The sequence below is a fragment of the Ornithodoros turicata genome, chromosome 5 (genome assembly GCF_037126465.1).
Source record: "Ornithodoros turicata isolate Travis chromosome 5, ASM3712646v1, whole genome shotgun sequence".
In the NCBI taxonomy this organism is placed as follows: Eukaryota; Metazoa; Arthropoda; class Arachnida; order Ixodida; family Argasidae; genus Ornithodoros; species Ornithodoros turicata.
Genome location: NC_088205.1, coordinates 56,502,624 through 56,518,008, shown reverse-complemented (window position 1 = coordinate 56,518,008; position 15,385 = coordinate 56,502,624). Strand labels below are relative to the sequence as shown.

Here is a 15,385-nt window from a genome sequence, read left to right as displayed (position 1 = left end):
AACAGCAACATTGTTTTGGTGATGGTGATTGGAGTGTTTCCTCTCCACAGGCGAAACTCTGTCCCATTGCACGCCGTAATTTGGTCCCATCATAGCAACACACCATGCGGCTCCCTCAAACCGTGCTGCAAATCGCTATTGAGACCTTCTGACACACAGCGCAACAGCGCCTTTGAACGTGGTTAAAGGGGGTCCGCGGCGTGCCATCACGTGATATCAGGCGGCATCAATCGATCACCTTTCTGGAATACGATCGCCAGCACGCGAGATTCTCTACGAGCACGTTCCCACTTGCTCCGTTAGCTCCGTTCTTCCCCAGAAGCGACCTCTCCTTCCCTACGTCACCTCACGAACATCTCAGATGAGGATAGCGGGGGATGTATGCGGAATGCGATAGGAATGGAAAGGGAGTAACACTTGAAAGACACGGAGATAAAGGAGGAAATTGGGGTTGGCGACTGTGGCCTCATTTCAAACGGACGATTGGAAGCTACGAATGTGAGGGCGACTTTTCTTTATTGCCCAATGGAAGAGCGACAACTGTATGCCTTGGAGCGCACTTGTAGCAACGATTCCCGTTCACATAAAACCAGTCGTTTGGTGTCAACAATACGCGTTTGCGTTTCCTGGAGTGGCACTTTCGTCAAAATAAGAATAGCTATAAGGACAGAACGGCACGAAGGTACGTGGTGTCCTGTATCACGAACTGTCACCCGGTGATAGCGAGCCAGTCCGCAAGGTAGCGTGCGTGCGAGGGTTCCTGGTGGCCAAAGGCATGTGACCGTGTCTAATATAGCGCGGGGAGCATTTATTATGATCATAGCTGTCCCCTCCCTTCGACACGACGGTCCTCCCTTCTGCTGCCCTTAGGGATCACGGCTCCCGCGCATATATTATGTACATTGTTGCCTCTCTTGCTAGTGAGACCGGAGTTTTAGTAATAAAATCGTCTTTTAAGTGCGTGGAAGGTTGTGCGAAATTGAGTCAGCCCAACGAATGAGGCAAATATTCCTTGCGAGTACAACACGCACAAATGCAAAAATGTGGATTGACCAGCAAGGTCAGAAGGAGCCAGTCGAACATTGGTGGTGTCCAAATTAGAATCTGTGTAAGCGAGCTGGAGCGCTGTAGAAAGAGGTAACATTTCCTTGAGTTTGAGGGACGCACAAAGAAGACAACACAAGGCTCCATGAAGCCTTTGGCGCGCGCTTTTTTTGCGGCACTTAAAACAGTTATGTCAATTGTCACAGAAAGCGTAGACCCCGTGCTTTCCACAAATCGAGAGTGATAACGGTATCATTACGAGCAATGGTTGGCCATCAACATGCTATGTAGTGAAGTTCTGTTTTAAAAGCGTCCGTCCGTCCGTCCTTTCTTTGTGTTTTGTGTCCTTTTTTTTTTTTTTGGGGGGGGGGGGGGGGCTATAGTCGTGACGACGCCCACTTCTGTGTGGTCAACAACGGCGAGCCTATCCTGACATTACCCCCCCCCCCCCCTCTGTTTCAAAAGTGTGCTGCTTGTAAAGATTCGGGCGTACGCCTTTTTGTAAAAATTAACATTACCGTATGCTACCCTAGTACAGACAGCCAACCTAAGTCTGTTAGCGGAATGGCCGTTACTTCGCCTGTTGTCGAACCATCAGTTTGAATGACATCGTTACCTGCCCTGATTTATTGAAAATGGGAGACGTACACCATTTTCTTACAACTATGCCGTTCATAATTGCCACAAAAAAGTCGTACGCCTCCTGTTTTCAACAAATAAGGGCAGAGAACGATATCATTCGAGATGATGGTTGAACAATATAGGTGAAGTAACGTCCGTTCCGCTAACGGCCTTAAGTTTGCCGTCTCACTAGGGTATAAGTGGTGGCAGTGATGAAACTGGACTCTTAAAACAAAACTTCACCGCGTAGCACACTGAAGGCCAACCATTGTACAGAGTGATACCTCTATCACTCTTGATTTGCGGAAAGCGCGGGGCGTACGCCTTTTTGCAACAATTAACATTTCCGCATAAGTGTCACAGGAAGGCGTACGCGTCCCGTTCTCAAGAAATCAGGGGAGAGAACAATGTCACTCGGGATGATGGTTGGCTACACTCTTAGAAGTGAGCTTCACCGCATACCACGCTCCTAGCCAACCATAATCTCGAATGATATCGTTATCTGCACTGATTTGTTGAAAACGGGAGGCGTACGCCTTTTTTGTGACAATTATGAACAGCATAAGTGTCACAAAACAAGCATACGCCTCCCGTTTTCAACAAATCAGGGCAGATAACGATATCATTCGAGATGGTGGTTGGCTAGGAGCGTGCTATGCGGTAAAGCTCATTTCTAAGAGGTACCCGGGTTCGAATCCCGGTGCCGGCTGTGCTGTCTGGGGTTTTTCCTGGGTTTTCCTCAGACGCTTTCAGACATATGTCGGCACAGTTCCCTTAGAGGTCGGCCCAGGACGCACATTCCCCCAGGGCGTGAGTCGTGACGTTGCCCACATACGTGAGGCCGACAACGGCAAGCCCTATCACCACCACCACCACCATCATTTCTAAGAGTGTAGGAGCGTGCTATGTGTTCATTTTTAAGAGAATGCTTGCCGTAGTTGGCCTCGCATAAATGTCACAAAAAGCTGTACGCCTCCAACCGATCAGGAGAGAGAACGATAACATTTGGAATGATGACCGCACTCTTAAAAATGAACTTCACCACATAGCACGCTCCTAGCCAACCATCATCTCAAATGATATCGTTATCTGCCCTGATTTGTTGAAAACGGGGGGCGTACGCCTTTTCTGTGACACTTATGCTGTTCATAATTGTCACAAAAAACGCGTACGGCCCCCGTTTTTAACAAATCAGGGCAGATAACGATATCATTTGAGATGATGGTTGGCTAGGAGCGTGCTATACGGTGAAGTTCATTTTTAAGAGTATAGGAGATGCGGTGAAGTTCTGTTTCATGCGTGCGGGACTGCAGGTGTACGAACACAATAGGCGTAACATATGCACTCAGATGGTGGATACACTTTTACGATATACTCTTGCACATAGTCTCCTAACACCTGCCAGTATTACGTAAGAAAGAGAAGGTTTTGCTTCAAAGGACGCGACAGAGCAATTTGAATCGTATTCTGATGTGCATTGTTCAATGACATTTAACGGACAAAGTCTCACTTTCAGCGCTTCTTAAATGTCCCAGCTCAATACATTTTGTGATACATTCAGTACCTTCTGGCCTGATTGCTTTGACTCACTAAAGGGAGGCATGCTGTCGTGGTTGATCTTTCTTTTCGAGTTCGAAGTTGTTACCTTATTAAACGTTTTTACGTTTATAAAGTTATAATGTAGAATTTCATGATCGAGCTTGTTGACGTCAATTCGCTTTTACATCGTGCGTGTTTGACTTTCTTACGTCATGCGCTCAACCTTGCATTCCTCACATTTTCACAAGTTTTAAACGCAATATTTTGTGCGTAACTTTAATCTATGTCTTGTTCTTACTCACCTGCCCCGTTGTATTTATTATTATTGTTGTTTATTTTTCAAAAGGAAGAGATAAAAATATGCGCACTCTCAGAACAAAAAGATGGGGGTAATGTCGGTATTGGCTCGTCGTTCTTAGCCACACCCGAGTGTCATCGTCACGACTATAGGGTGAGGGGTGATGATGAAGCAGAATTTCACCACATAACACCCTCCTAACCAACCATACACTTTAAAAATATAGCTTCACCGCATAGCATGCACACACCTAACCAACCATCATCCCGAATGACCACGTCCATTCTTTCCCTTGATTTCACGAAAACGGGCGGGGCACGCCATTTTGTGGCAACTGTAAAATGCAGAAAGTTGGCCTAGTTGGTGGGATAGCATACTGTAATATTTGGGGGCGCGAAAGACTATGACATAAGGTACACACAAAACAAGCGTCACTCACAACTGAAGTGTATTGCGGGAAAAAAAAAAGGAGGCATAAATACACAAACTGGTATCAGGCGACACGTGCCGACATTCAAGACTTCACACATGCGGAACGACGCATCGCTCCCAATAGTGTGTAATTAACTGTTTAGGAAGGCAACTTCTTTATCAGACAGTGCTGCATAAACTGTATAATGCCACAAAAATGGCGTACGCCACCCGTTTTCAGCAAATCAGTGGAAGAGCGATGTCACTCAGGATGACGGTTATGAGCGTGCTATGTGATGAAGTTCATTTTTACAGGGGCAGTAAACAGATATACAAGGTGCATTTTTTCTAATGCAGTGTGATTGGTGGTCTACGATGAACGTTTTCCAAAAGTTGTTGTCGCAAAAAGGTAAATAATGACTCTAAACTGATCGAATATTCACTGCACTCTTTCGCGCTCCATGCCCCGCCCCGCGATGCCCTGGCGAAAATAGCCGCACGTCATTTTAACGTCGCGCACCATCAACCATTCAAAATGCGAGACGCTTATACATTGATTTTGCTGTAATATCAGGAAGTTACGTCAATTCTAAACAACTGTCCACTTGTCAACCCCAATGTCGCCAGATCAAACGGTACTAAAAGCCCACAATGTTCAATTTTTTAGGGTTCCGTTTTTAGGGTGTAGCGTGTGTCCCATTGTACGCCACCACTACGGTCCTTCCGGTTAGTCGTCGTTACAGAGGGCAGGAGAGCGATGCCCGTTGTTCAGTTTTATGCTTTCGTACAGGCTCATTAGCATGGCACTCAACTGGGCATGTTCTTCGCTCGGCACAAACAAAACAAGGGTAAAAGCACCATCGACTCTCTGACAACATGCGAACAGACGATGACGGGCCGTTAAAACTGCGTCTACTGCACATGATCGTGCCGCGAGCGAAACTTCCTCGAGGAAAGCCAGCCCTCCAATTCCCCAATGCACCCTTTTCGGGGGACATGTGGGTTGGTACCTGGGGCTCCATCCGCCGGTCTCACTACCCCGAACCTCCCTTTTCTCTGCGCGTATTGACGAAGCTCTAATTAGAAGTAATGCAATTACGATAATCGAATCAGCGGGCTCTCCCCCGCGCGCAGACTGTCCCTCGAGCGGTTCTTCCGTACCTTTCCTCCCTCAGGGTTCAAAACCTTCAGCGATCCGACCAGGGTTTCAACTCGAGTTCTTTGTTTCGACTGTCGGTGGAGCAGAAGAACTGTGGCACAAGAGCAGCACTAGAGGAAGAGCCTTATACACACGCGGCGGTGACTGGGTGGAAATTGATGGTTTTTGATTGCGCCATGTGTTTGCATGGCAAAGGCGAACTCTCTGATCCTCGTGTTTTTCTTTTTTTTTTTTTCCTTCTTGGATTCTCACAAAACATAGCTCTACGCTAACCAATAAAACGCGAATCGTGAAAATGTTCGAGAGAAAAAAAAGACGTTAATACGTCCATCCAAAGAACATCTGTGCTGGAGAATACAAGTCTTTCTATAGCCCATCGTATCGAGTATAGGGTAATGGGAAAGGGCCGCTTTTGAAGCGAGGAAATAGAATTCTGAAATAAACGATATGAAACTCTCATTTAAGAACTTCGGCGTGAAAGATAAGCAGTGTTTCGTAGACAGAAAATGTGAGTTAATAATAATTGGGAGCAGATTCACACGGAATCGACACGCACCTGTGTGGATACAATACAGGCTGCACGTGCCACAGGGTAGCACTGTCTATATTTCGACCATGCATCTTCGCGATATGACGGGCCGTTACAACTCGAGTAAGCCAAGGTCAGCTTTCATCATAATATTTGTACCCGTGACGCAGTGGGTAATGCACGCATCTGCATATAGTGCAAGACGTCCCACCTACTTTATACAGCGCAAGACACAGTGCGAAGACACGACCACGTGATCTTCAGCTGTTTGAATGAACTTTCACAAAACCAGCCTAACTCGCTACTTGAGAACTTTACACTCGTCCACGAGTTCCTACAAAAACACCCTCAGACGTATTTCGCGCGACGCAAATGAACCCTTTCAAACGAGACATGGTGTTCCGTATATGTGGACACAGAGAGTCACTTCTCTCCTGTTCAACTCACACTGTAGTTTTCAAGGGGAACTATACGGCCTCACAACTGGAGAGGAGATATGTGCACCACTGTCTATATAAACTACCGCTGAAGATAAGTTCCGCTGACAATGACTTTTAAGTTGGCCTTCTCCGAGCCCAGCTCTGTAATTCCATTAGCGCAACGAGCGAGAGAAAGATTTGCGCCGCGAATATTACGCTGTTTTGGGAGAAGCTTTATTATGTGGAGACACTGCAGAGGCCTTTCTTGTTATGTGCGCACGAAAGCAGCAGTGCGGAAGTTTCTCCCCTGTAGTAATGCGCGTCTCGATGGAGGAAGTTTCCATGTAAGAGGGTGCAAGTTGGACGACTGAAGGAAAGGGTGGCGCGTTCTTGAGAACCGATGGACTCGGTGAGCTGAGATATAGATGTACACTATGTACTATGTGGTGAAACTCATTTTAAAGAGTGTATGTCCCCTATGGAAATTTGTGCCGACGACGTATCTAACCTAATCCGCATTTGTGGACTGGATACATAGCTTCGATGAGAGAATGCTCTGCTTCAGTTGCTATTTCTTGTAACCCAGTAAGTTCTCTTTGTTAAAAACGGGAGGCGTACGCCTTTTCTGTTACAATTATGTCCGGCATAATTGTCACAAAGAACCGTACGCCTCCTGTTTTCAACAAATCACGGGAGAGAACGATGTCATTGGACATGATGGTTGGCAAGGAGGTGAAGTTACTGCCATTCTGTTTAATGCATTACGTTTGCCGTGCAGCTGCACTTTTAAAAATGAACTTCACCAGATAGCACGCAGCTAGCCAACCATCATCCCGAATGTCATCGTTCGCTCCCCTGATTTGTTGAAAACGGGAGGCGCATGCCTTTTTGTGACACTTATGCAGAAATGTTAATTGTCACAAGGTTGTGGTGGTGGTGCTGCTGATGAAGGGGCTCGCCGTTGTCGGCCTCACAGAGGTGGGCAACGTCACGACTGACGCCCAGGGGGAATGTGCGTCCTGGGCCGACTTCTAAGGGAACTGTGCCAACATATGTCTGAAAGCGTACACTCTTAAAAATGAACTTCACCGCATAGCACGCTACTAGCCCACCATCATCTCGAACGATATCGTTATCTGCCCTGATTTGTTGTAAACGGGAGGCGTACGCCTTTTTTGTGACAATTATGAACAGCATAATTGCCACCAAAAAAGCGTACGCCTCCCGTTTTCAACAAATCAGGGCAGATAACGATATCATTGGAGGTCATGGTTGACTAGGAGTGTGCTATGTGGTGAAGTTCGTTTCTAAGGGTGCAGGAGCGTGCTATGCGGTGAAGCACCGTTTTTAGAGTGAATCATGTTTTTTTTTTTTTTTTTCCTCTTCTTTTTCGTTGAAGTTGGCTCATTCGAGATGATGGTTGGCTAGAAGCGTGTTATGCGGTGAAGTTCATTTTTAAGAGTGTATGAGGAAAACCCAAACGCCTTTAGACATATGTCGGCACAGTTCCCTTGGTAGTCGGCCCAGGACGCATTTTGTCACAAAAAGGCATATGCCCCACGCTTTCCACAAATCAACAGCGATACAGATATCGTTCTGTACAATGGTTGGCCTTCAGTGTGCTATGTGGTGAAGGTTTGTTTTAAGAGTACAGGGTATAAGCGAACTTGAAGGGCACTCACTCCATTATAACAGCAACATTATACTTCTGCTCGCTAAGGAGAGCCAGGAAGAGAAATATCGCTCGGTTGTTTCTCCTGCGAACAGTGTAGCAGTGCAGTAGAAGCACGATTTACAGGAGACCTCTACGGGCGGACCACGGGCGGACCACTGACGGACGTTTGACTTCACTCACTCATGATTTGTGCAATGCATTCTGCCATAAAACCGGCGATTCAGTAAGAATAGGTTGTGACAAAAGCCTTCTGTAAAAAGCCTCCAACGGAGGACACAGGACAGAGGACTCTTCTCGCAATATACTCGGGCAGGAATAGTCCTTCTATTCGAAATATCATCCTGACCAGAACGTTTTCTTCTAATCGTCAAACGAGGGAACTGAATCGCGGAGACATATACTGCTGGTGTAAACGTGGTACCCCAAAACATAGTGTAGCACATAGGCCATTACTGTGTTGTGTCATGTGTGTGTGCTTGTGTGTATGTCTCATCTTTTTCATTGTCATCCCACTCATGTATTAACCAACATGCACTGAGCTATGGTACCGCAATTGTTGCGGTGAAACACCTCATCCCATCGTCATTCGTGAATTTTTTTGCTACTGTTGCTGTTCACACGCAAAGGGGGGAAATTTATTAAGACGCGCGAGTATTCAGCTGAGTTCATCGCAGTTCGTCGCAAAAATTCAGGTTGGCGTTGGTTGTTGTTGGAGACTGCTGGTGCACATTGAACCTGTGATCAGCATTTTGTGATTGTGCAACTGTATCGATGTCTACTATTCAGCTCTCAAAGGCAACGAGGCCTCGTCGCTCATTAGGGGAATATTATACTTTCAGCACTAAAACGAATTCTACTGTCGCGGAACTAACTCAATATTATGTGGAAATGTATGAAACACTATTTACACGCATACACGCACATTCCACAGAACTGTTTACGTACAGACATTATTTACAATTCCTCATGACCAGCCAACGCGAAATGTACGGCGGGGGGGGGGGGGGGGGGGCTTTGCGCAAGTAAGATGCCTTTAGGCAAGACGCATGGCTATGCACATATGAATGACTACACACACGTGTTGGTTGTGTGCAGCTATGCGGTGGAACGCCTGCGATGGGATAACATATGCACCCTGGACGTCAATGGAAGGACTAGCTTATTTATCATGCGAGGAGGACCTCTATCTAGGGATATGTCGTAACAGAGTGGGGACAAAATAAAAAGCAGAGCAAGATAACGGATTCACAATTTCACAACTAGCTTTCGGGACATTGTTCTGGAAGAGGTTCAAAGCCTTTACGAAAAAACGTTCCCCATAGCGTAGGGCGACGTATTTTAGTGGCATCCATTTTCTTAAGGATGGCAGAAAAAATATTTTTTTCCTTGTAAGAGGTTGATATGACTTTGAATATTGATGAATGCACGCGCAATTCTTTGTGCACGCTTATTATAAGAAGTCTCTCGAATAGGTGCGAAGTTGCTTTTCTTTTCTTTTTAATTTGCTGCACTTTCGAAGGGTTGACAAAGAAAATCAGGCGTAAAAATGAAGGACGTGCTAGAGGCCAGAGAGTAGGCTTTATCACAGCGCCTCTCACCGCACTTTCTACTTCGAAAGTAGTTCAGTTTTATATTGGATATGGACATCAAATACGTAGCGTCCAGTTCACTCCCCCTACGAATCTCCTAACTTTTCTATTAACACAATATGCGGAATACCTAAGACCATGTGCGTACCAGATCTATGTGAGCGATATTCTAAGCATTGTACTTGCGGCGCAGGTGTGGTTCCAGAACCGTCGGGCCAAGTTCCGCAAACAGGAGCGCTTGAACCAACAGAAGCAGACGTCCACGTCGACATCATCGAGCGGAGATGCTGGAGTTACAACGTCGCCTATCAGTACAACAGCCGACTCGACGACAAACGCGTCGCCAAAGGACTCCAAAGACGTCAAGATCCTTCTACATCAGGACGTAAAACACCTTAACGGTACGAGATGTATATATATACTTTGACTTTCGTTGTCGTTTCGACGTCGCGACGCCGTTTCACCGGTTGCGTTGTTCGTGATTTATAAGGGAAAGGGACCCGTAATTTATGCTTTCCCTCTCGCTCTCCTTTTCGAGATGCGAAGATGCCTCGGATTGGCCCCTCAAACGATCTCCCGCGATGATTGGACAAATCGTTTGAGGAGACCAATGAGAGCCCGCTCCACATTGTCTTCTTGAGAAGGAGAGGTAGAGAGAGAGGGGGGGGGGGAAGCGTAAATTGCGTTTTTCTTTCTTTTCTTTTTTTTCTATCGATAATCAATCACAAACTGGGCAACGGATGCATCCTGTTGTTTTGTTTTGCTGTTTAAGTAACGCCATCTTTAATTCCGCCAGGAGAAATTTTTCGCACTTTAGCGCCCCTTTAAAAGGTTTCGAGAGAAATATAAATAAATAAAGTGTTGCGCATTCCGTTGAAATCTCCTTTGCCATAGTGGCCTCTTTGGAACTTTGAGTTTTCATGCTCTTTTGCAAAATTTTGAGACATTCTACGATCTAACACGGGTGTGAATGTGGCTTGATACTCTCTCAAAATATCAAAGAAGCGAGATGTTCGAAATGCCGCGAAATCAGGGCTGCACCTTTGATTGTCATTTAGTGGTCCACAGCGACCTTCCGAAAGTTAACTTAACTACACCGGTGAAGGCGGAACGGACATTGCATGCATATCTCTCTAAAATGAGTTACAATGTTGATTTCACCGAGTAACATTCCATCTAGATTAATAAAGGCTCAGAATGATATATTGTGCATAAATGATTTACGTAGTTGCCTTGCGTCATCCAGTTTCTATACTCAGGGCTGGGGTAACCGATTGACAGCTATGAGGCACTAGTGGCTAACGCCAACACATACCCACATTCTGCGCACCGTGATGCAAGTGATGGCGTGTATGACATCCAACCACACACACATACATTGGATGATGATGAGGTGGTGGGCGATTCACCGCCGCTGATGCGGTACACTGCCTTATTGCGCATTGGGAACGGATGAGGAGATGATGAAGTGGGGAGCACTTTTCAGAGAGCCGTCACCTGACCGGTGGAGCGCAAGTACTCCGCAAGAAGACGGAGGCCTTGCATGTGGTGGGCAGCGTTCGGCCATGGTCCGAGGATCTTCGCGACGTTGAACGGCCGCTTGTCAATACCTTGCATAGAAACTTCCATCAATATCCAACGGAAACTAATATTGAATGCCGCAAATGATGCGAGACTACGGTAACACGATTTGGGAAAATTTTGTTTGCTACTACGATGACAATAAGACCAACACACAGTCATCAATCGCCCGTGGAACATACACAGCACGCGGAAGCTGTGAGACAGATGGAGAAAGCAGCCAAAATAATTATGTCTACCAATTACGTAGGCGATTCTATATTCTGGCTATGAAATCAGAGCATCAAAAACCATCTTAGCTTACACACAGCTTAGGGAAAGAACGGTGCCTTCTCTTCAGAGAAATACCTGATTAAGGCCTGATTCGTTACCATGTTTTGAATGCCTTAGTACCAACTTCAAAGAAAAAGAAGAGGAAAAAAAAAACACATGATTCACTCTAAAAACGGTGCTTCACCGCATAGCACGCTCCTGCACCCTTAGAAATGAACTTCACCACATAGCACACTCCTAGTCAACCATGACCTCCAATGATATCGTTATCTGCCATGATTTGTTGACAACTGGAGGCGTACGCCTTTTTTTTGGGGGGGGGGGCAATTATGAACAGCGTAAGAGTCACAAAAAGGGCGTTCTCCCCCCCCCCCCCCCCGTTTTCAACAAATCGGGGCAGATAACGACATCATTCAATATTATGGTTGGCTAGGAGCGTGCAATGCGGTGAAGTTCATTTTTAAGAGTGTATGGACTGCAGTGCTGACGAAGACGGCACCACATGGCCTCTTAGCCTTTCTCCCACACTGGCAGGCGTAGTGCATTAGACTGTGCGCTGTTCGTGGACAAAAAAGTATCACGGCGTATAGATACAGTGAACTTTAAGCGTATTCGAACTTGCAAATGTGCTGTAAAGGTTGCTACCCCGCATGAACTAACACGGTGCGGGAAAGCACGCTTTACCGAACCACCGTCAGGTTCAGGCTAGACCTGTAACTATTCACAAACCTTGCGTTTATTTTTTCTTTTAGAATGTATCTCGCCTACATATTTCTTACAGCAATGCAAGACATTCTTTGCATATGTATCCTACCCTATATATTTTTACACGCACAGAAGGAATCTTCGTCATAAGACATGTTATCAGGAACAGAGACTTGAAGGAGCCCGTGCTAAAATGGCGAATTCTAAGCACACTTCTAGGCTTCAAGCCTATGAATACTGGATACCCAAACATTTTATCTATCAATGTACATCGGGTGTAAGACGTCCAGAAGTACCACCATTTCACCAGAAATACTGAAAAGTCTTGAACAGAGCGACGGCCTAGTGACTGCACATGGATGACCCCATTCCCCCTTACCTATATGGAGACGTTGGTGATTTGTGACGCCGCAACGCGTAGCAACAAGAAAGTGGTTCTCCTCCCACTTGGATTTCATTTGACTTCTCAAGTTCGAAGCTTACAAACGGAACAGGCTTCCTGCTTGTGTTATGTAGTCTATTCCCGATTTCTCGCTTCTAGTACAATTTATTTATTTAGCTCTGAGATACGATACGCCCTTGGTGTACCCCCCTCTTTTTTATGCCACCGAGTGGAGAAGAAAATCAGACTGCAATAACCTAAATTCACTAATACTTCCACAGCGCAGTAACCGTCGCCTTCTTTGCGTCAACATAATATCTGCAAAAAGCTTTTTCTAGACCCAAAACAATCATCTCACCGACAAACAATCCATCCTCAATTTTGTTCCATTCAACCCCAGCATCTTCCTCTTCTTTACACGTCCTAACCTACATAAAAAAGGGGGGTGGAGGTTGCCATAGCTGCATCTCCGGTTGCCGTCACTGGCAATCAGCGTTCGCTCCCTTCGCAGACATCACCCTCTCCACGAAATTGAAAGCGGTCGGCCCCAACAAACATATCTCATTCGAGGCCCCAACACCAAAAAATGCTGACGTCACCCCCGTCTTCAATTCTGCAAATGGCGGCGAGGGGTTGGCCATTCGGCGGCAGTGGTTCTCCCGAGTTGCTGCTCATCTGTTTCCATTAGTGTCACTCACGGGTGGAAAAGAAAACGGACGGATCACTGCGGAGAGCACCATCTGATCCAACGCCATCTTGTGGAACGCCTCGGAGCAGAGCTTCACACAGCACTCATGGCTAATGGTCAAGCAAAGAAAGAAGCAATATGGCTGACGGCCAGCCGATTCGTCGTCGTGTGCGAGTGCCCTTCGCTATGACGGCTGTGCACAACCATACTGCGAGGGGGATTTGTTTCCACTCTGTAGCCGCGTTTGTCAGAGCGGTAATTAACGATCGCTGACGATGAGGCAAAGCAAAGGGCTTTCCCCTTCGGCATCGCAAACGTTGTGGGCGACGTCTAGCGCCGTGCTGTCATCCATAACAACAAAAACACTATGCTAGAAACGACTGCAGATCAACCATGGCTGCACACTGTCAAAACAGAACTTCACCATATAGCACGCCGAAGACAACCCACGTTCTAAAAACAGAGCTTCACCGCATAGCGCGCTCCTAGCCGACCATCATCCCGAGTGACATCGAAACAGGGGGCGTGCGCCATTGTTGTGGCAATTATAAACTGCATAATGCAAAAAAAATAAAATAAAATAACGAAGAAGCGTACGCCCCCGTTTTTAGCAGGTCATGGGAAAGAACGATGTCACCCGGGGGGATGATGGTGGCTACACTCTTAAAAATGAACTGCACCGCATAGCACGCTCCTAGCCAACCATAATCTCGAATGATATCGTTATCCCCTGATGTGTTTAAAACGGGAGGTGTGCGCCTTTTTTTGTGAAAATTATGAACAGCATAAGTGTCACAAAAAAGGCGTACGCCTCCCCTTTTCAACAAATAATGGCAGATAACCATATCATTCTAGGTGATGGTTGGCTAGGAGCGTGTTATGCGGTGAAGTTCATTTCTAAGGGTGTAGGAGCGTGCTATGTGGTGAACTTCGTGTTTAAGAGTTCATTGCGCAGAATGATACCGTTGTCAGTGCTGATTTGTGGAAAGGAGGTGCATACGCCTTTTTGTGACTATTAACACATCCGCATAAGTGTCACAAAAAAGGCGTACGCAATCTGTTTTCAGCAAATCGGGGGAGAGAACGATGTCGTTCGACCTGCTGCTTGACTAACTGCTGTCTCAAGTGCGTGCAGATACATTCCTCTCCAGGAAGTACCCATGAGAGCTCATCCAGCATTTTCCTTCTTTCCAGGCAAGGTACCAGCCGACAGCCCATGTAGCCAAGTAACCAGTGGCAAGTGGAGCAGTAATACCAGTTCCTGCGCCCAGCCGTCCTGTCTGGGCCCATATCCGTACGGTGGGCTGCCATCCGTCGATACCAAACCCAACCTTTCACCGCAGATTTTCTGAAGGCGTTGATCCCACAGGAGGACCAACAGCAACCACAGACTTATTTGAAGTGTTGCGAACAACTCTCTCGGTGCTTCGATAGAAACAGTGACTTGAGACTTGCTTGATGAACGGTGTGCCATCCGAGCCATACATTCCTGAAGACGCGCCAAATGGATCGTCGCTGTGCCGAAAGATATGAACTCCGTACGATTTTGGCGCTTGCCGAATATTCTATAGCGTGTAAACCACGATGATGCTTCATGATGGTGTCGGCCATTTCTGTGTCTTTCACAGCCAATGTTGTATTGCCGCGCTGCATGGTATAATGTGCTATTTAGCCGTGTTGCCGTCGAGCAGCCATGATTTCATCGACGATGTATAATTTCGCGGGTCTGCTTCCAATATGCGATCAGTATAATATTTTTACTGTTCTTTTTTTAATTATTATTAGAGTAACTATGGTGATGGCGTCCATAATATGTGGCACAGTTCGCTGTATTCGGAGTAATGGGGTTGATGTCACAGAAGCGCGAATGCTGAAAGTCTGTAATTATTTGATGCAGCTCTGACGAAAGAAATGATTTTACAAATTACAGAATAAATTTGCAAATTTTGAAGTCACGAAATATGCCCACCTTTTTTTTTTCTTTTTTCTAACCACTGTAAAGTAAAGAACAAAGACAGCAAGAGGGAACATAGGGAATCTGCAAATGGGAAGTATCAACGTGGCTGGGAGAAGCCATGTTCCTTCTCGGCGTCCGAGTCGAAACCCACAGCCTCACCTATACGCATCGTCCCAGGTGTGCCTTTTTTTTTTTTTTTTGCCAGTATTCGTTTATCAACACATGCGCGTCAAGCGAAGCTCTGGGGAGACGCGACATGAATTTATGTAAACGGAAAAACGCACATGCATGAATTGCGGGTACTGTTGTTCCCGCATTGGCTTAATTTATTCCCCGCTTCTTCGACGATATCGCCCATTACTGCAATACAGCTAATGGGTCTAAAATTGGCTGTACGTCCGCAGTTTATACTGATTCAGTTATTTAAAAAAGTGAACTGTGCCTCTGTCTGGAACGTCCAAACGAGTTAGGAATTATTTTTTCGTTTTTATTACCTATCACCTCGGTTTTATTTA

General features: G+C 46.1%; 1 protein-coding gene across 1 annotated transcript in view; it reads left to right on the top strand.

Annotated features, from left to right (window-relative positions):
* Window positions 1–14,508, top strand: part of LOC135394483 (paired mesoderm homeobox protein 2A-like) — a 101,865-nt gene extending 87,357 nt beyond the window's left edge. The window contains exons 4-5 of the mRNA XM_064625242.1: window positions 9,478–9,685; window positions 14,108–14,508. Of these exons, the coding sequence (XP_064481312.1) occupies window positions 9,478–9,685; window positions 14,108–14,265 (366 nt within the window). The 3' untranslated portion in view covers window positions 14,266–14,508. The remainder of the gene's footprint in view (window positions 1–9,477; window positions 9,686–14,107) is intronic.
* Window positions 14,509–15,385: the final 877 nt, after the last annotated feature.